This window comes from Pelobates fuscus, chromosome 12 (assembly GCF_036172605.1).
Source record: "Pelobates fuscus isolate aPelFus1 chromosome 12, aPelFus1.pri, whole genome shotgun sequence".
Lineage (NCBI taxonomy): Eukaryota > Metazoa > Chordata > Amphibia > Anura > Pelobatidae > Pelobates > Pelobates fuscus.
Window position 1 is genome coordinate 5,791,022 of NC_086328.1, and position 21,575 is coordinate 5,812,596.

A 21,575-nucleotide genomic window follows, 5' to 3' on the forward strand; every position below is an offset into this window, starting at 1 on the left:
AGTTAAACTCCCCAACTGACAATGAAGAAAAATCTTTATGTACTAATTTGGAAATTGTGGAGCATTGACAAGGATATTTAAAACTGGGAAAAGTTTAGACTAAAAACCAAAACTCTTCTAAATTGGCCACAGTTACTATTTTTAGTGAATATGCCCCGTTATGTCTCTATGACATGTTCGGATTCCTGACTCTCCCATGCCCCCTCCCTTGCGCTTCTATCGCTGTCCGTTTCACACCTCCTTGCAGAATGTCTCATTCTAGATTCTGGATAGAATGTGTTAGTTCTGCGTACATTGTTTGCACTGCTCAGTAAAAACCTCAATCCAATCAACTCACATTAATTCCAGCCATCAAATATTCCTAAACAATGAGCTGGTAACCCTCGAAACCACCAACTAAAATATGAACATGAATGAAAGCACTACAGTGATGGCCGAATATAAGTCGGTAATATACCAGGCTCTGTTTGATGACCGTGTTAACCAAAATACAGGCAAAAATCTCTTCATCCAACACAATGGACTGTTCAGTAAAACCCACTGTATAGTATTGAACACTGAGACATTTGTTGTAATATTTTCACGTTATATTGTTCCTGGTTGTTTAACAGAAAGTAGTTATTGCCTTGCGGCAGGGAACGGCAGAATAAAAAGATATATTGGAATTGAAAGCTTTATCCTGGATTTTCCTGAATTTATCAGAATACAGGATTATTTACTAAACTCTGATTGTACTGAATTAAAATCCAAACGACCTGGAAAGATTCTCCACCTGAGCTGTAGTCACAGCTGGGATCTTTTCGATTTCGTTTTAGAGATTTTTTTCTATCCAGAGTTTCATGAATAACCTTTAGATTTATAAACTCAGTCACTGACCGAACGAATGGCAGCTTCATCTGCTATTAAATGCCAACTCCCACAAGTACGAACTGAAAGAGAAAAAACGCACATGTTTGCCGTATATATTTGGACATTTCTAAAAGTGTTTTTGTTTTTTTTAAATTGATAAAAGACACCTGGAAGATATTCTTAAGATTTTGTAGCCCCATCGTTCCCTTAGTAAATTAGAATTGAAACTTTATTAACAGTCTGCAGGATGCCAGACCGTTTTAAAGGCAAAGTACTTAGCTGTGAAGAGTTTAATGGGCACCACAGTGATGTTGGATTTTTATGATTTTAAGTTTTACTTTTGCTTTTGGGCGGATTGCTTTCCTATTGGGGATAATTGGGCAGTTATTCACCCGTTGTTACATTGAGTAGTAGGACCGCCAGCAGTCGTTGGTCATCCTTGAGGATTGTGTAATTTCTTTATTGACTGTGTTGACCTTTTACCTTTAGACTCTCGAGGGCCACAACATGTTCATAATCTGTAGTTCTAGGCACAGTTTCTAATACACTTCATGAAGGTCAGTTGGAGTATTTGATTGTGAAAGCATTTTGGCTTCTTAGTGAAATCATTCACTAACCTTCCTGGAATTGTGTTGATAGCTACAAAACGCTGTTAGTTCAAAAGCGCTGGAATTCTCCCGCATTGAACTGGTGGCAGAAGTGGGATGCATTTAACAAATGAGTAATGTGAATAGATCCACTGCAGAAATGTGTTACAGTTAGGATCTTATTCCCTAGCTGACAAATTAGGCTGTTTGGAGCAATATTAACATTCCTACTTCTGGTAAATTTGCTGCTTCATGTCCTGGATTGTGGTGCAAATTAAACATTAATTCAGATAGCTCCTGGGAGAATAAGAAACAAAAACAACAAAAAGAGGGACTCCTCAGAAAGCTTTCTATATTAGATCTTGTTCATTAAACCTGTAAAAATAGAGCTGAGACAGATCTGGTGTGCTCATGATGATAAATTCTCGGATCTTTAGCATTCGCACTCGATAAATTCTTAATGATCCCTTTTACATTGCACAGAGACCCCCCACCAAATCCAGAGAATGGGACGGGTCAACCAGCAAAGGACCAGAATGACTCCGGTGACATCACTGTGATGGGTGAGTGCAGCTGTGTTCTCAATCTATTTCGTTTCACGTCTGGCAGATAAGATCCTCTTAAATGGCGAACGTGCTCGGTTTGTTGCCTTTTCTAATGATGTTGTATGATGGTATTTGTGTATATACAGTAAAACCATTGAGTCAATGTGTTCTGCATTAACAGTAAATGGTGACTTCACCCACGTGCCTGGAGTGGATTCTGGGAACTCTGATGCCGATTATCCGGCTACTGTTGTCACAAGCCCTCCACCATCTCCAGGGTCCGTGTTACACTCCGTGGAACCCACAGAATCTACTGGAACTGACTCCTTGCGTCCCTCTGCAACAACCCCACCTGCAGAGGGCCTGCCACCTGGGTAAGAGGCTGGGACTGTATAACACAGCCTGCATGGTATATACTGTGTACCTTGTCTTTGATCCCCACATCGCAGGACCAGTCTCCTTGCTAAGGGACCAGAGATACATCCCGCACTGCACACGCTGCGGTGGTGTGTACCAGAGACTTCCCAATCATGAATGTTGCATTATATGTCTGTTTTGAATAGAGTCTTTCTCCTGACACAGAGCTAAGCTGTTTGTATATATAGGACAATCCTACCCAGTTACACACCTCACCGGGGAGGGAGCAGCTTTGTCTGGGCTGCCCTGTGACAGAAATCATTGCTGTATTCAGGATTACTAGATGTAAACCATGGGTGTTAAACCCACTATCCCAGGACCCCATCAATATCTCTGGTGAACTTCAGGCTCATTCTCCCCATGCAGTGTGCCAGCCATGTGGCATTCCCCAAATAGCCTCAATTTACCTCACTTTGATTCTAGCAGGAAATGAATTGAAGGTACTAGAACCTAATAAATGAGTGTCTGCCCTCTTGATAAAGTCTTGTAAACTTTTATATTTATAAAACACAAAAAAACACATGGTTCAGTGCCAGCCCTGAATTGTGTCAACCCCTTGTGTCCCTGAATAAAAAAAACATTCCTCTGGTACCGAAGAGGTTAAAGTGCTGACATATTGCCAAGTCATTGCTTTAGATTGTTTTGTCTTCTCTTTGTGTTTATAGGCGCCCCTCCCGCTGATACAGTCCTTGTTCACCTTATTGATGGGTTTGTTACTGTTGTGTGGGCCTTTGTATGACCTATGTTTTCTGGAGGGTGGGGGTGCTTTGTGCTTAGAAGGGTTAATGGGAGGCCCTGTGTGTTTATTTGGCTGGTGAGGTCAGGGGCTGGGAGCAGTGTCAGTCACAGGTAATTACTGCCACACTCTCACTGCCTCTTTATGTGAGTTGTGTGAGACACTCTGTTCTACACACCAACCACTTCCTGTTCAGAACTGGTGGAAATCTTTGGCATGAGCCTTGAAACCCCCATTTATGTACAGAGCAGAGAAAGCAGCGCCGAATGTCTGTGTTCAATGACCGGGGACTGTTACCAAGGACAAACTGTTCATCTACCCCTATTCCTTTCTGTTTTCTGAACTTTCTAAGATTCAGACGCATTAAGGCCGCTATATTTTTATATTCTACGCAGAAACGCCAGGGAGACTTTAAACTGCTCTTTCTAACACTTTCTGCACCAGAGTAAACTTGTACCGTCAGATGATCGTAGACTACATTACCCATGATTCTCAGTAACCTACACAGATAATTCAATTAAGGATCTAGCACAGGGATGCCTAAAAGGTAGATATCCAGATGTCGTAGAACTACAACTCCCATGATGCTTTGCTTGCCTTTAGAATGACAAAGCATCATGGAACCTGTAGTTTTACCGTTTGGGCACCCCCTGATCTAGATACACACTGATTGGCAATTACTATGAATTGCAGGATTTTACCAGTCTGATATCCCACCCGTCACCTTTAACCAGTTGAATACCAAAAGGTTTACGCATTTAACCCTTTCAGTGCCATGGATCATTAAACCTTCATTGAGTGAAAACCTAACAAAATACTATTCATTAATTTGTGGTTAGGGAGAAATAGCTAGTTTTTATTCTCCGTAGCTGTGATCTATAAAGTCTGTGCACTGCAGCTGTTAGAACTACAATTCCCACGACACTCAGACAGCCACAGGTAGGTTAACAGCTGACGTGCCAAAGGTTAGTCATTGCTGCTGTGTGGAAGAACGAGATGGTACATTTAGTCTTACTGTATATTGTAAAGTAATGGAAGGTGACATGTTTCCCATAAATTGTTTCAGAGTTTACAACTCTCACAGCAGCTGCTGGTTTATTGTCATTGGTGCGTTTCATAGTCACTGAATCCCAGCCGTATTCTGATTGGGTGGAAAGATGACACAGCCAATGAGAGAACTGCTTGGATTTCTTTACGTTGCTACTGCTCTCGCTACCTATGTTCTCTAAATGTTATTATCACTTAGTGTCCTTTCATATAAATGCCATTTAATTAGAGAATTCCAATCCTTTACCACCGGTCCACAAATGTCATAATTGCTATCATTTATTTTTTATAGAGAAAAAACAGAACATATTAAATGATCTGACATGCTCTAGTAGTTTTGCAAGTAAAAAGTTGCTTTGAAAACTAAATAAATAAAAATCCACGTGACTCCTATGAGATGCAATCCATCAGGGCAGACATGCAGATGCAAAAACTGACATTCACCAGACCCGAAAGGCAAGACAGAACCAGGAAAATGTGCGCCAGGCAGACAGATGACGTGGATCAGAGAAACAGATGGAAAGACAAACAGTGGCCGTGCGGCTGCCATGTTTATTTTCTGTGGCCCTTCATTGCTTGTTGTGTTAAAATACATTTGTTGCTGTTGCAGTGGGCACATGCAGCAGGGGTAGAGAGGTACAGGCTGTAGGTAAAGTGTAGAAGGTCTTTCTTTATGACTGTCTCTTGGCTTCATTCCCCTGCTCTGTCTCATACAAAGAGACTCTTTCTGTCCCTCTGGCGCAGGGGCTGCGGTTTCCTCCTGAAGCCAGGAGCGGCTGCTTGGCAGGGTAACTGAATCACCGTGCCCTGACTCTTTGAGTGGAGAAGATGGGCAGAGTCACTAATACAGACAGGGCACCAACAAACCCTGCCTTTTCTGTTTGTCTGCAAGGATACTTTGCTCATACCCTACGCCTGCTTAGCAGCACTCCTGCCTGCTAGAGCTATGTGTGTTACTGTGTGTCTTAGTGTGTTACTGTCTGTCTGTGTGTGTTTTAGTGTGCCTGTGTTCATTACTGTGTATCTGGCCTGTATGTGTTACAGTATGTCTGTGTGGGTTACTGTGTGTCTGTATGTGTTACAGTATGTCTGTTTGTTTTACTGTGTGTGTGTTACTGTGAGTCTGTATGTGTTTCTGTGTGTCTGGCTGTTTTATTGTGTGTTTGTGTGCATTACTGTTTAACTGATCTGTGTCTGTGTATGTTACTTTGTGTATGTGTGTTTCTGTGCGTCTGTATGTATTACAGTTTGTCTCTGTGTGTTACTGTGTGTCTTTTTTATAGTTTGTCTGTGTGCATTACTGTGTGTCTATATGTGTTACTGTGTGTCTTTTATACTGTGTGTCTATATGTGTTACTGTGTGTCTTTTATACTGTGTGTCTATATGTGTTACTGTGTGTCTGTTAAAGTTTTTCTGTATATATTACAGTTTGTCTCACTATAAATACAATGCGGTTCACTGCAAGCTGGCTGCAGGGCAGAGAATGGCATAGAGAAGATGCCAGTTTATGTGGTTGGATGTGGCACAGATCTGGTGACACTTCCAGTTACAAACTTCTTTGCTCCTATTTATTTACTGGCACTGGGACAGGTTATGTGCAAATGGGGGTAATTCTGCATTGAGGGAGTATGTTTATATTCAGGGCTGTGCTAAGACTCCCAGATCGTATCATTTCATTAATCCTTGCCGTACCTCGTAGGGTTTATTCACTAAACAGAGAATTGCAGTGAATGGACAATCTTATCTAAAAGTTACACCAAACTGTCCAAATTGGAGAATGATTCATTCATGGCTTCTTTGGCCTAAATGTTACAATTGGGTTTTCAATTCTTCACCATTTACTTTTTAGTGAATAAACCTTTTTGTGCACGTGGAGAAAGAAAAAGAATCACTTTGTGCTTGTTTCATACAACATACCTGCTTGAACATATTTAACCTCTCCATGCCAGCCACTAGTTTTTGCTCATGGGATGTCCGTATAAACTGTCCATTTTTGGTGCATCTCACGCCCGCTGTAGACATGCAGTGATGACACCTGTGTTTTGTTGTAGGTGGGAGCAGAGACAGCTGAGCAATGGACGGGTGTACTACGTGGACCACAATACCAAGAGCACTACGTGGGAGAGACCCCTGCCCCCTGGGTAATCCCTTACTCCTACATAAAGTAGCATGGCGTGTGGCTGGCACAGGACTGTGTGTCCTATGATTTAATTCTTGGTTTGCACTCTCGCTACAGGTGGGAGAAACGAGTGGATAATAGAGGCCGATACTATTACGTCGACCACAACACTCGCACAACCACATGGCAGAGACCTACAGCAGAATATGTCCGGAATTATGAGCAGTGGCAGTCCCAGCGGAACCAGCTTCAAGGCGCCATGCAACACCTGAGCCAACGTTTCCTGTACCAGGTGAGACGCAGTTGAAGTATTTGATAGGTGTGGATGTGGATGTGTGTAATGTACTTTCGGGGCTGCCTTCATTGTCCTTCTCCTGCTATAATGGAGGGCTTGATATAACGTCCTAATAGTCTGACTGCGCCTCATAACGAGTCCCAGAACTCGCAATGCGCCTCGTAGGGAGTCTCAGAACTCGCGCTGCGCCTCGTCGGGAGTGTCTATGCTCGAACTGTGTCTCGTAGGGAGTCTCAGAACTTGCGCTGCGCCTCGTTGGGAGTGTCAGTGCTCGAATTGCGCCTCGCAGGGATTGCCAGAACTCACACTGCGCCTCGTAGGGAGTCTCAGAACTTGCGCTGCGCCTCATAGGGAGTATCAGTGCTCGGGCTGCGCCTCGTATTAAAAGCTAGAGGGAGATTTTTACTTTGATTCACTAAAAAAAAATCTTTTATTTTTATTATATAAAAATATTTTCCTTTTAGATCTTTGAATTGCACACAGAGGTAGCACATAGAGCGTAGCTTTATAATTGTCCGACTCTGACTTTATTTCTGGGTTTAGAAAAAGATAAAACAAAAGAGCATTAGAGGATTTGTTTTTATAGGGCTGATTAAATAAATTGCTGGTCTCCTGCGAGGGGATGAAATTTGAATGCTGCCCCATTAAAGGATCTTTAAATGAAATTGCTATTCTCTATTTTCTGCAGGGTACAATGTGTTTTTACAATGTTTCTTCGGGGATTGGAATAAAGCTCCCCTCACCTAAGCCTAGGTCTGATTCCCCAGGGATATCCAAACTGGTCAGGGAAGGGGGAGTTATATAAACACAAGCAGGCCACACGCCCCCACTGCACCTCCCTGCTATTTCACACCCCCTCCATACACACGTCCTCCTCACTATGCATCCCTCACTGCAGGAGAAGAAAGGTGCATTGTGAGCCAGGATTCAGGGGGAAGCTGCTCTGCCTATAAGTTGCTGAATGTTCCTTCAGTTTGGGCTACTCTTGCACAGCGCTCTGCCAAAGGACAGACTGGATTGGGAGGGGAGGAGGTGAGAGGGGGTCTGTGTACAGAGAGGGGGGAGCAGGATTTCAGCCCAGAGCTGGGAAGAGCTGGGCGTTTACTGGTGGCTTGTGGGAATGATTTCATTTGAAAGGCCTGCAATATTTTCCCCTCTGATTTGGGAACAAGTTAGACGTGTGACTGTTAAGTCCAGCTGGGAGCGTCTGCGGGGCACATGGCGTCTCTCACCTAGAGCTCCATCACTTCACAGCCTCTCCTCCTGCACCTTCCACTCTTCAGGGGGAAAATGTCTTTCTGCCTGTCTCCTTCTTCCCAACCTCATTGCATCCTTTGCTGTCTCTCTGTTTTCAGTCCTCAACCAGCGCTCCTGACAATGACCCGCTTGGACCATTACCTAACGGATGGGGTAAGTGGAAGCTCAGATGAATTGTTAGTCCATAAGAATGTGTCTCTGTAAGCATCATATTCTGCAGCCACAGCTTGGGAGTCCAGTACTGGTACAGGGACGGCTAACATTTAAATCGAATGATCAGAGCCCAAAGTGGGTTCTTATCTTGTGATTGAAAACATGTGTCCAATTACATTCCTACTTATTAAAAGGCAGCTTTGTAATTTCTCTCCGGCGGTCATATAGGTCTATTTACTAAAGTGAGAATTTCAGATTTAAGGCCGAAATAACTGAAAGCAGAGTCACCTTAGAGAATCTTTTTCCTTTTTGGTTGTTTTGTCCTTTGAATTCTTGCTTTAGTAAATAATCCCTAAAGTCAGACTTTGTTTTTCTTTGTAAGTTCCTTGGTGCCCCCTCTGTTTGTCCCAGCTCCTTCTCTCCAGCTTCGGTCCATTCAGTAACGATACAGAAACGCGTTGGCCATTTCCAAATTCCCTTCTGTCTTTTATATTTATATGATAGTTTATTCACTAAACTGTGATTTCTGGGGAATCGGCAAGAGAACTGCAAAATTTATGGAAAAATGCTGAATGAGAAAATAATCTGCAATTCACTTCAATTTGGCTGAAAATGTTTAATTCTCTTGTCTGGTCGCCTGGATTTGTTCTGAAGGGAATAAAACCCAAAGTACAAACGCAAATATAGGGCAAGTTATAAGGTTTATCTTTAAAAACATTTCTGATATTAATGAAGTGTGGCAGCCAATATTGCCCAATCCGTCTAAATATTCCAAATAACCTGTCTGAGGCCAGGGATGTGCTCACTATTCACAAACACTAATATATACAGTATTAAGACAGTAACAATATCATTTACATCAGATGCAGATAGGTTTTTTTTCACATTAATTTATTGTTTCCCGACATTCTAAGATCGGCACAGAGTATTTCACCAGTAACCCCATATTTGGTACAAATCAATGAGCCTGAGGCTTGATGTTGCTTCCAGTTGCAAGTCCTTGTCTACACAGCTCTACAATAAATTGACTGAACTAATTGCCGTAGCCTGTGACACCAATCAATCATTCTGCCATTTGATTTTTTTGAGGGTTATGGGGGCTGCAGACTGGCAAACTGCTGGATGGGTACATTTAGGCTATTCCTGATATAATTATCCTGGCAGTGTAATAAAAAGTTAGGTGTCGTGACAGGCCATAAACATTCTGGCTTACAGTGATGGGTGTTAAAGTCCTGGAGGAAAATAAAGGAATATTACTTGATAGTGGCTTGAGATTGGCTTGAGAGTTCAGAACCTGCTTAAGGACATAACATTTTCATAAAAAACATAAAAGGAGGCAGGATTTGTGGAATAGTGATGGTTTTAGGATGACTTATTGTCATGGGAAGTGTTGTCCGCATATTTGTATTACAGACAGTACACAATATATTTAGACATACGTGTACAGAAGGATTGAGCTAAACATCTCAAAGTTGCATCAATTTTATCTACAGTGTGTAGCAAGCTCGCCCCATGAGCTTGCACTTCAATGTACTTACACACAGTGGACATATGAAGTTGATAGGGAAAATGTAGGGACATTGTAGAAAATAACTGTTTGTGGTTTATTGAAATGTGAATGGCAAAGTTTAGGTTAAAGTAGCCGAGCTGTGACTATAAGCTGAGCTTGAGATTTTTTTTTTTCTTCTAATTTTCTCAATGTGGTTTTTAATTGTCTCCAGTTTGTTGTTTAGTGAAGAAACCCTGTGAGTTGTGAACAGTTCAGATTCTAAGCTTCCAGTAGACATTCTGAATGCTCAGATCACGCTGCTGCTGAAGGGGTTAATACGTATGAGACCCACAGTGTGCTGGTGACTATTCTCGGTTGCTGCGGAGTGTGTGCTGGCATCCCATTGGTTTTTCGTGTCTGTGTTGACTTTGGTAGAACGTTCTTGGCCGTCCTGTAATGCAGTTTGTTTAATGTCCCCGCGGTTGGCCACTGGACATAGGGTTTTGCAATGAGCTCTGTGTCTTTTCGTCTCACACCCACGTGTTTGTTCATTGCCTCTTCAGGAGCCGAGAGCGCCAAGTCTCCAAAGACTCGTTAGCACAGGGTGTGGCCATGTAGGGGGGATTAATGTCTCCTGGCTGAAAGTTATGTGCCAAGATGGAAGCTAATGTTCTTTAGCTGTTAGCTGCTGGTGTAGCTCCCTCCACATTCTAGACCTGTTTGTAGATGCTTCTAGATTTTTAAAGGGGAGTCCATTCACTGTGAGCCAGATAACTCCTACTGCCGCTGCTGGGTGGCAGAATATATAATGGATAAACCTAGAACAGCGGCCGGCAACCACTGACTCAACCAGTAACGGGCGCTTATACTAGTCAGCCACCTGGCCCATGTCTGCTCTAGAAATGCATGTAAATCAGGGGTCTATGGGATTTGTAGTCCAAAACCAGGAGAAGGGTTAAGGGTTGGATGCCTCTGATGGAAACACTGGAGGCTGGGCTTATGTTGCGGGATTTCATAAACCATCCATTTATATCCTATAGTGGCAACGTTTCACCACAGATGCAACCACCAGGAAATATAAAATCCACAAGCTGAATACTAGTGGCGATATCTCTCTATTGTATTTATTTACTTTTCTTGTATTCATGGAAATCTAATATTATTTTATATGGTTTTTATGGTTGTTTGTTTTTTTGATGATTTTTTTTTTGCCCTCTTATTATAGAGGGTCAAAGTCCAGTTCTTCAGGTTTGTGACTGTACAGAAGGATGTGAAGACGATAGTGTTCTATCTGTAGATACCTCGAGCCATCTGTGACTGGCTCCATCTGACCCACCGTTTGTAGATGGCTGAAGCCATTAGAATTGTCGTTACGCACTCTCCAGTCTGTTCTAGGTGTCTCTGTAGCTCAGATTACCTGCCCATAAGGTGTACAAACCTCTGTGCTTTAGACTGCTTGATTTGACAACAGAACAAGGCACAGGTCTGAGTTGTAACATCAGCACTGCTTCTGTTTGAGTCTGTGCCAGGCCTGTGTCCTCCCCAGTGAGCGTCAGCGTTCAACGCCTGACTTCAAAAATGCTGCTCTGTCTGAGCCACGACATTGGGGAATATCAGCCGGAAACTGATGCTGGGCCTTAAACAGTGGCACTGTGTGTGTGAGTGTGATTAGGGGTTTGTGTGTTCATGAAGGCCGTGAGCGAGTTCTTGCTAAATGCTATATGTTATATTTTACAAAACCTTGACTTTTTAACTCCATATACATTTAACCCCAAACTTTGGAGCGAGGCGTTTGCATTTTACTAGGTAGTGCTTTTAGTGTATGCAGTAAGAACTAGCATTCTAGCAGTAACAACGCTGGTTAGACAGACTGCCAGTAGTGGGGACAGACGGCAGGAAATTACTCCACTTTGTCTGCCTAGAACTGCCTCTAGTGTAGAGATTAACAGATTGTCAGAAACGAGAGCTATTGTAATATTATATAGGAATGATATAATGGGAATGTGATATTTATTGTGTAATCCATCTTATTGCATGTCTGTACATACAGTATACAGAGTTACAGAGATATCAGTATTGGCAGCTTGTAGGCCGCAAATAGAACAGTCGAATATTGGAGAAACATGGCTGCGTTTGTATAAACACTCCTGTCTGTATTTTACACAGTTTTTATCTAAAGCTATGCCAACATATTGTATTGAAATAATGAGAAATAAACTCACATGTGAAGTAGATCCATTTACTGCAAATCCTCCGCTCACTCACCCAACCAGGACGTGTCTGGTGCCCTCTCCGCTTTCTCGGCGCGGCTGAGCTTATCCCATACAGAAGGGGCTTCTGAGAGGTCGTGTTACATTTTTTTGTAACTTTTCTAAAGTAAATTTTATCTCCGGAAATCCAGGTCATGACATCATGTATTTGTAGAGTAATATATGAAGCGGTTCAGGCTGAGAGGGAGGGCAGAGGGATTATGAAGCAAAAACTCATCCAAATCCAAAGACCAAATTTAAGGCCAAAATAGCCAAACTGGAAGCGTGGCTGAATCCGAGAATGTTTCTGGTTTGGATTTTTTTACCTTAGATTTGAAATTTACGTTGTATTCTCACTTCTGTGGATCAGCTGACTAGAGACTATTTTATAATGATATTCGTGCATCACTAGCCCTTTTGTTTAGTAAAGTCTATGCAGTCTACGCTAGGAGCGAAGGTTCCTGTTGGAACCTTATAGGGGGTTATATGTAAACGGCAGTCAGAGGCCAAAATCCTACATAGCAATCACCATGGAAACCAATGGCATGCTCCTTCTGATTGCTCTACAGCTGAAACAATCACCATGGAAACCAATGGAATGTTCCTGCTGATTGCTCTACAGCTGAAACAATCACCATGGAAACCAATGGAATGTCCCTGCTGATTGCTCCACAGCTGTAACAGTCACCATGGAAACCAATGGAATGTTCCTGCTGATTTCTCTACAGATGTAACAGTCACCATGGAAACCAATAGAATGGTCCTGATTGACTTTTAGAAGCCTTCCGTTTATCTCATCTTGTGGCTAGGTTATAATACTATATAATGTCATGCAATTTAGGATTAATTCTGGTTAATGCTAGTATTTAACCCTTCAGTTTGGTAATAAAGTATTGTAAAATTAATACTGCTCTGAGTTCATTTAATGTCCTGAAAATGCCAATACATCATCTACTAGTTCAATCCTGGTCAGATTGACCCCCTCATACTTTTCCCTCTCCTGTTTCATTTCCCTTGTTATCCCAGCACTGAACTCTTCTCTTTCCTCTTGCAGAGAAACATCAGGATAATGGCCGGGTGTATTACGTGAACCACAACACTCGTACAACGCAGTGGGAGGACCCAAGAACTCAGGGGTGAGGAGACAAGCATGCTGGGATATGTGTGGTGACATACTTTGTGTGCTGGATCACATGGAGTTTTCAAAAGAGACATTCTTTAGTTTATATATCTAATATGTTATATGATTACTAATCAAGACACAACGTATGTACAACATGTTTATGTATTTTATGTGTGTATATATGTATACACATGCTGGTTACACTATTAAGTAGTTTAGTGTAGTAAGTGTTGTGGAAGTTAGTGTACTGAGGTTATAACTCTGTGTCAGATATAAAGCAGGATTAACAACCCCTCCTGTCTCAATCTACCACTTATTGTAGGATGATCCAGGAACCAGCACTGCCTCCTGGTTGGGAAATGAAATATACAAGTGAGGGTATCCGATACTTTGTGGATCACAACACTCGCACCACCACCTTCAAAGACCCTCGGCCTGGATTTGATTCTGGGTGTGTATGAGAAGCCCATATATTCTTTGGAAAAAGGTGGATAAAATGATTTAAATAGAGGATGATGGCTTGGAGCCAACGAAGTAAAGTGGTAGCAGATTAAATAGGACAAGGAGTGATAGCAGACTAAAAGAACACTATGGTTACCAAAACAACTTTTAGCCTAATGAATCAGTTTTGGTGTAGATCAGTGTTCCCCAATCCAGTCAACATGGCCCACCAACAGTCCAGATTTTGTCAGTATCTCCTCTGGAATAAAACAGGGAAATACATAAATACTGGATTGTTGGTGGGCCATGAGGATTGGGTTGGGGAACACTGGGATAGATCATGCCTCTGAAGGTTCACTTCTCAATTCTCTGCCATTTAGGAGTTAAATCACTTTGTGTATGTTTATGCAGCCATAGTCACACCTCCCCTGGCTGTGATTTTTTTTTTTTCCTGCTCTGTAAACTGAATTTTAATTACGGTACATGCCGGAGGCTCCTGCAGTGTCTAGCAAGCTATAAAAAGAGCAGGAGATAAGAAACTTCTAAATTAAACAAAATTTGCAATGAAGGAAGTATAAACATTACACAACTCTTTACAGGAAGTGTTTAGGAAGGCTGTGTAAGTCACATGCATGGAGGTGTGACTTGGACTGTATAAACAAAGTGATTTAACTCCTAAATGGCAGGTAATTGAGCAGTGAGACTGCAGGGGCATGATCTATATTCCAAAACTGCTTCATTAAGCTAAAGTTGTTTTGGTGCTTAAAGTGTCCCTTTAGTACGAAGACTGGTAGCAGATTAAGTCATTTGAGGAGTGGCATCTGGGAGATGCTAGATCGGGAAGTCAGTCATTGAATATTGAAGCCTCGCCTTATTTATACAGTGTATACATCTCTGGGGCAATAGGTATGAGATCAGACAGGCTGGAGATGAAAGTGTAAAGTGATCGAGGAGAGGGCATGTGTGACATAAGGAATGAAGGTAAAAGTAGGATGTATATTGCAGAGTGTAGTTGGATAGTAGAGGAGAGCTGTCTCAGCAGGAACAGGTGGCACAATAGGTTGTTGGTGAGATGAGAGCCTGAACAGGGACGAGGCCCAGGGTGCATAGCACTAAGGTACAGAGTTTAGAAATGTATGAAGAGATGGTGGTACCTAGTTTAGAAATGTATGAAGAGATGGTGGTACCGAGTTTGAAGTGTATGAAGAGGAGATTTACTGCGGCTGTACAGTTGACAAACAGAAACATTTAGAAGAGTTTTCAGCGTAAGTGCAGCAGATGTTATTGTTAGTCATGTCTGGATTGAGCTATAGAGCTGGTACGTTCCAAAGATCCTGCAGTAAGATTAATGCTCAACAATTTCTCTCTTCCCAGGGCCAAGCAGGGAGGGTCCCCTGGAGCATACGACAGAAGCAGAAGTTTCAGATGGAAATATCATCAGTTCCGTTTTTTGTGCCATGTAAGTTCTTTATCTATCACCGTTAAAGGGACACTCTAGGCAACATAGCCAATGCAGCATGCTGTAGCAGTTGTGGTGCCAGAAGTACCTGGTTGCCACTGTCTATGTGGTTCTTCAGGTTTGAGCTGTTGTGATAAAGTGGAATTTATACCAAGTTTAAACAGTATTCATTTGGCTCAAGTACTGCAGGCTCCCAGCACAGCAAGATACGTGCCATTGGTTTGACAGGTTACTAGGTGATGGTGTCCTCGGCTCCTGGCATCATAACCATTGCAGCGCAATTAAACTCCAAATGTATACGAACATTAACACAGTAAATCGTACTAGCGGTTTATTGCAGACTCATGCTATTTGGCAGCTTAGGGAGATTTCTGCTCGTAACTCAGTATATGTCCTAACTCGAGTAGAGATTGATGACGGTTTGTGTGGGGTTAGAGAGCTAGCTGTTAGGCCAGGTGTGGGGGCTTTGTGTATTAGGATAAGTACTATTGTCTGATATCACTAGGTGGGAGAATAAACCATTCGGCCATGCAGGGCAATAGATGGAATGTCTGTCGGATGTATTACCATAGTATATGTGAATTTTATTTCCCTCTCTCTTTCAGTCTAACACACTCCCGAGCCACGTAAAGATCAGCGTGTCCAGACAGACACTGTTTGAGGATTCATTCCAGCAGGTAACACACAGCAATGTGTAGTAACTGCAACGCATTCTTACATTAACCTTGTCAAGTCAAACCATGAAACCCAAAATAGACCGATCTGTGATGTGACTGGCTAGTGTACATTCTGAAGGCAGTCAGACAGGAATACATGTATAACTGTCCTTATTCTCTTTGAATCAGATCATGAATATGAAGCCATACGATCTCAGACGGCGTCTCTACATCATCATGCGCGGTGAGGAAGGTCTGGATTACGGTGGCATTGCCAGGTGAGCAGCATCCCATTAAATTAGGTAATAGCAACATCAATGAATTAGCTGCCCATCTGTTTAGGCCCAAGCACAAATGTTAAGCACTTAAACTGGTGGGAAAAGGGTTCTAGTTGTTGATCTTTCACCTGTCTTGCGGGGTCCCCCAATCCAGGGTTTGTCCGTCAGTGTCCTGCTTGCTCCGTGTGTTAATTGTGATTATCTTTGTTGATTGTTGATGATCCCTCGTCCTGACTCTCCTCTTCTTTCTCTGGTCTGTTGGGTGTTTCCTGTGCTTCTCTCTGTGTCCTCCCAGTGGTTTTACCCTATGGTAGGTTACGTCAGGCTGTTCTACCACAGGGTAGAACCACGGACAGGATATGGGGAGCTCTCAACATGGAGCCATACATCTGTCAACGTGCATCCTTTCCTTCAGCAAAGAAACTCTTCCCACTGCGCATGGTCCTGAACCTCACATTTCCCATTGTGGATGTTTTCCCCAGATAGCAGACTCTGCTTTAGAGAATGCTTTGTAGTTGTTGTGCTTATATTTCAGAGCTTTTGTTACATGAATTATACCGTCCATTTTGTGACCTGACTTATGTTCCCTTCTTATTCCTTTCAAATTTCCCTTTCTCTCTTTAACTTCCTCTCTCCATAACTCTCTTTCTCCAACTGTTTTCTCTCTCTCTGCCCCCTGTGCCTGTCTCTTTCCAGAGAGTGGTTCTTTTTGCTGTCACACGAGGTGCTGAACCCCATGTACTGTCTCTTTGAATATGCTGGAAAGAACAATTACTGCTTACAGATTAATCCTGCGTCATCCATCAACCCTGATCACCTCACCTATTTCCGATTCATTGGTCGCTTTATAGCCATGGTGAGTTGGGATCATAGTGTGCGCTGCTTGTCTGCAAGGCTTCACTCCAAATTAATGTAACTACCCTGTCTTCCTCCAGGCTCTCTACCATGGAAAGTTCATAGACACTGGATTCACGCTACCATTCTACAAGCGAATGTTAAACAAGAAACCAACCCTGCGAGACCTCGAATCCATCGACCCCGAATTCTATAATTCCATTATGTGGATCAAGTAAGTGCGGAATGCGTTGGGAGAAGGACTGGGAAATGTTCAGTGTTACTGGATGTGGGAAAGCGCTACACAATATTTTGCACTGTGACTTACTGTCTCCCAAATTCTCATCTTCTGTTATGTGTTTTTCCCCCCCCGTCTTTTGTTCGTTTAAATCTACTCTTCCGAGAGCCCTCTTACCTACTCCATTGTCATATATCCATCATGTGGCTTTCTCGCCATGAATTCACTGAGTCTTTGTGTTTCTACTCGTACCAGGCTCCTTTAGACATACTCAGTGTTTCTTGTGTTTTACCTGCAGAGACAATAACCTGGAGGAGTGCGAGCTGGAGCTTTATTTTGTACAGGACATGGAGATCCTGGGGGAGGTGACCTCTCACAAGCTAAAGGAAGGAGGGGAAAACATCTGTGTTACAGAAGAGAACAAGGAAGAATTTATCATGTAAGTTTATGGTGCAGATCTATCCATATAGTGCACACTATCCAGGGCCCTGGGATATTTTGAAGACAGTGCTGATGTTTTGAAATTGCACTATATTTAGTGGGAGGGTGACATTTTCTTTCTTGCCTCTTTAGGCTTCTTACAGATTGGCGTTTCACTCGTGGTGTAGAGGAGCAGACCACAGCTTTCCTGGATGGCTTTAATGAGGTTGTCCCCTTGGAGTGGCTGCGTTACTTTGATGAAAAGGAGCTGGAGGTAAATTTGTGACTAATCCTTTTCCTCTGTCTTGACTCTCACCAGTTATCCAGTAACATATAGGAGATTGCCTGAGATTGGATGGGTACTTTGATAGCTGGGGTCACATAATGCATTGTTACTGATTACCTCTGTTCATTGCAGCTGATGCTGTGTGGGATGCAGGAAATTGATCTAAACGATTGGCAGAAGAACACGATTTATCGCCACTATACTAAAACTAGCAAGCAGGTCCAGTGGTTCTGGCAAGTGAGTATTGACCATAGGTGGATGATAAGCGTGTTTACACTTATAGGGCGGATAGAGATCGATCTGAAAAAAAAAAAAGCTACAATACAAGACACATCTGTGAAGACGAATGTGAAATTTAATTCTTGATTAAATGTAATATCAGATAATATATAGAGCTGCTTTCTGACCCTAAACCGAAATCAATCCAGTTTTACATTAAAGTGGGTATTGACCTTCTGCCTTCACAGGTAGTAAAGGAAATGGACAATGAGAAACGGATCCGCTTGCTGCAGTTTGTAACAGGAACATGCCGCCTACCCGTCGGTGGTTTCACAGAACTGATTGGTAAGTTGCCATCTTGTCTTCTAGAACCAGGTCTGGAACCTGGACTTTTAAAACCAACAGAATTTTTTCAGGTCATTCAACTATTGATATTGCATGTTCACACTTCATGTTCATTTTTCCCTATACTGTCAACACAACTAGATATTTTGTCACTCATTCTCCTAGTTCTCAGAACAGTCAGGAGAGCTGGTCTTCACCCGATCACTCATTATCATTGTGCTCAGTACAGTCATGAGAGCTGGTCTTTACACGGCCACTCATTATCATTGTGCTCAGTACAGTCATGAGAGCTGGTCTTTACACGGCCACTCATTATCATTGTGCTCAGTACAGCCATGAGAGCTGGTCTTCACCCAATCACTCATTATCATTGTGCTCAGTACAGTCATGAGAGCTGGTCTTCACCCGATCACTCATTTTCATTGTGCTTAGCACAGTCAGGAGAGCTGGTCTTCACAATATCACTCATTCTCCTGGTGCTCATCAGTCAGGAGAGCTGGTCACCATCCTAGTATTCGGCCACAATGTGAGTCATCTCCATTCTAACTTTTTTTTTTGTGTTTTATAGGAAGCAATGGGCCCCAAAAATTCTGCATTGACAAAGTTGGTAAAGACACTTGGTTACCAAGGAGCCATACCTGGTAAGAAACATACGCGAGTCATAGACAATGACGTTATTTCTTATACGTGTTAGGATGTCTTTGCAAAACATTACCTAGACTGTATATTCTGACATTTATGGAATTCTGTGTCTCCACAGCTTTAACAGGTTAGATCTTCCTCCATATAAAAGCTTTGAGCAGCTAAAGGAGAAGTTGCTTTTCGCCATTGAGGAGACAGAAGGGTTTGGCCAGGAGTAAATTTTTAGAGTCTAAAATGTTGCAAAAGAAGGGAAAAGGCCAAGTGAAAATCAGGAAATTCTACCTGTGTCTGCTTATTTTATGGACCTGTCAAATTTCATGCCCACTTCTAAGAGGTTACATCTGGAGATCTATGTGTCTGGGGCCCCCTTGAACACACAAAGTCACCAGGAAGCATGTGCTTTTAATATGTGGATCTCTGCATGATGGCATTTTTTAAATTTTGTTTTTTTTTAAAAAAAAAGAAATTCTCATATGGGAGACGTTTTTCCCGAGCTTACAGTCCCTTCACAATAACCAAGGTTGAGGCCACATTTTGCTTTATTTGATTCTAACACTCCTTTTTCCATGACTGAACTGTAAATGATATCAAATCTCACATACAGAAGCTTTTGTCCAGGTGCCTTAGAAAGCAGAATGATGCAGAGTGTGCTCAGAGATCAGGGTAAGGCCGGAATCACAGTAACATATGCCTAAAGACCAGACATTGAGCCAGATCACGGACAGGTGGCTGCGGCATGGACTGTAAATGAACTTTAGGGCAGCTTCATATCTGGAGGCGTGGCCATGTCAAGTGACAGGAAGCCGGGAAGTTAAAGGGCTAGGAAGCAGGTTACGCACTAGACCTGCCGTCAGATTACATTCGTGTCTTAATTCTCTGCCAGCAATGTGTCATTTCATCACTTTCACACTGAATGTGATCAAATTGTACATGGAGGCATTGTTAATAAGTAACTGGTGTATGAGGATAACCAGAGCAGACCCTTGGTGAACTGGGATAGTGGGGTATGGATCCTTCCTCGGTCCTTCTAAGAAATCTAAATTACATTCTGTTGTTTTTATTCTTTTTTTACCCAATGTACATTCTAGGTGTTCATACTGCTTTTCACTATGATTTCAATCTGATATAGCCCTCTCACCCCTTAACAAACCAGGTGTGCCGTGAATCAAGCATTATCACTCCTTCAGATCTGTAAACCATAGAGTTTTGAGAACTTGCTCTGTTATTGGAACATTGGGAATTCTAGGATTGCTGTTATCTAAGTACAGACATGTTATATGGACCGACAGAGCCTTCCACAGTTATTATACTGGCTGGGCTAATACTCTATGATAGCTTGGGGCATCAGAGACTTTAACTGCTTCCAAACTGCTTAGGAAGTAAAACCATCAATCGCTAGTCCTGTCTGAAATATCATTGGATTAAATACATAATGAGAGGTCTAGCAGCACCCTAAATTTCCCGTGAAGGTGGTGAGATTCACAAGTTAATTTTGGGAATGAGATATAACATAATCTGTACAGTGCCCTTCCCGATGGGTTTTATTTCTCTTAATAGATTTCTGCACAGCCTAGAGGGAACCTTTGTCTGATTTCACTCCGCTAAGGCGTTTATAGACTAATGTAGGAACTGGGGAGTCTCGACAACAGAATTGCACATTGTAGGCAGAATAACCAAAGCGGAAATATTAGCTATTTTTCTAGATTGTCTAGATTTCCAGATGTGCGGTTTCCCTAGCCAGCAAATTAACGCCTAACCCTTTAATCATTATCAGAAATGGAAGTCACATGCAACCAACCGGTAGATTTCAATGAAAACCTTGTGGGCCAGCTAATTAACAATTAACTGATTTTCAATTACAAAGCTTTGACGGAGCCAGAGCAGGGATAACCAGGAGGTAACTCACCAGCTGTTGTGAATTACAGCCCCCCAAATTCTCAGCCAGCATCGAGTTGGGTACAGTCATTCAAGGGTATTGTAGCTCAGCAGCCTGTACTTCGCAGCTGAGATTCCATTTTGTGTTTGTTCTAATGGTCTAATCACTTTAATGGGCTGATTCCTGCCCCAGCTGGTAGCATCTGGGATTGTGGCTGTATATAAAGTGTGTATATAAAATATAAATATATATATATAAAAATAACATGTCATTTACAGGCTTCTCTAGTGGATCACTGGGATTTTGTATAGCAGCGATCTATGCCAATGATGTCAAATTTCTTGTGCAATAAAAAGCCGTTTGTTTAAGGTGATGTGTCCTATTCTTATAGTACAGGCTGTGGGATATTGTCTGCATGAATGTGAAAGGCCTTGTGGGTTATTAACTAAACAGTGATTTGGTGATAAATGTGTCATTCTCAAAAACAAATAGCTAACTCTTTAATATCATTTTTCTTTAAATGGAGGTATCACTTAAAAAAACAAGAACAAACCAAACACAAAGTTCTTACAAGTTCCAGGTGTTTTGGACTGTTTGATTACCGTTTATCCAATCTCCTACCTGGGCCTATGTTTTCCGATTCACATGGAAGTAAACCATAAGGGGTAGGTGTATGATTGGAAACAAGGTATCGCTATATATCTGTGATGTTCTGAAATACTGTGTGTGTTGGGACTAATTGTTATTTCTGTAAGTAATGTGTGCTTTCTACTCTCCGAGCTCCTTTCCCTTTCTCCCGGCTCAGCCTTTCCCTCCTTGGAAAGCTCTGTTACTTTATTTGAGGTTTGCTGTGGCTCCTGCCAGCTGCGAGGAGCAGGAAATGTTTTCCTGTAAGGGAGAAATGTGGAGTATGTGAGGACCTCCTGTGCAAATACACAGCCGGCCGTCTGACAAGGATGGCATTGACAGTCTCGCTCACCTTTATATAAAGGCATCCTTGTATTATACGGCCCA

General features: G+C 42.3%; 1 protein-coding gene across 3 annotated transcripts in view; it reads left to right on the forward strand.

Annotated features, from left to right (window-relative positions):
- The window catches only part of WWP2 (WW domain containing E3 ubiquitin protein ligase 2), a 41,324-nt gene extending 20,395 nt beyond the window's left edge, over positions 1–20,929 (forward strand). For 2 of the 3 annotated variants that reach the window (XM_063437963.1, XM_063437962.1), the window contains exons 7-24: positions 1,920–1,999; positions 2,163–2,355; positions 6,234–6,323; positions 6,419–6,593; positions 7,952–8,006; positions 12,799–12,880; positions 13,190–13,318; positions 14,683–14,767; positions 15,373–15,444; positions 15,613–15,701; positions 16,398–16,557; positions 16,637–16,770; positions 17,072–17,212; positions 17,347–17,467; positions 17,612–17,716; positions 17,947–18,043; positions 18,612–18,684; positions 18,804–20,929. In XM_063437963.1, the coding sequence (XP_063294033.1) occupies positions 1,920–1,999; positions 2,163–2,355; positions 6,234–6,323; positions 6,419–6,593; positions 7,952–8,006; positions 12,799–12,880; positions 13,190–13,318; positions 14,683–14,767; positions 15,373–15,444; positions 15,613–15,701; positions 16,398–16,557; positions 16,637–16,770; positions 17,072–17,212; positions 17,347–17,467; positions 17,612–17,716; positions 17,947–18,043; positions 18,612–18,684; positions 18,804–18,903 (1,981 nt within the window). In that variant the 3' untranslated portion in view covers positions 18,904–20,929. Of the gene's footprint in view, positions 1–1,919; positions 2,000–2,162; positions 2,356–6,233; positions 6,324–6,418; positions 6,594–7,466; positions 7,629–7,951; positions 8,007–12,798; positions 12,881–13,189; positions 13,319–14,682; positions 14,768–15,372; positions 15,445–15,612; positions 15,702–16,397; positions 16,558–16,636; positions 16,771–17,071; positions 17,213–17,346; positions 17,468–17,611; positions 17,717–17,946; positions 18,044–18,611; positions 18,685–18,803 lie in introns of those variants that run through there. The other variant, XM_063437964.1, reaches the window with a different exon arrangement.
- The last annotated feature ends 646 nt before the right edge of the window (positions 20,930–21,575 follow it).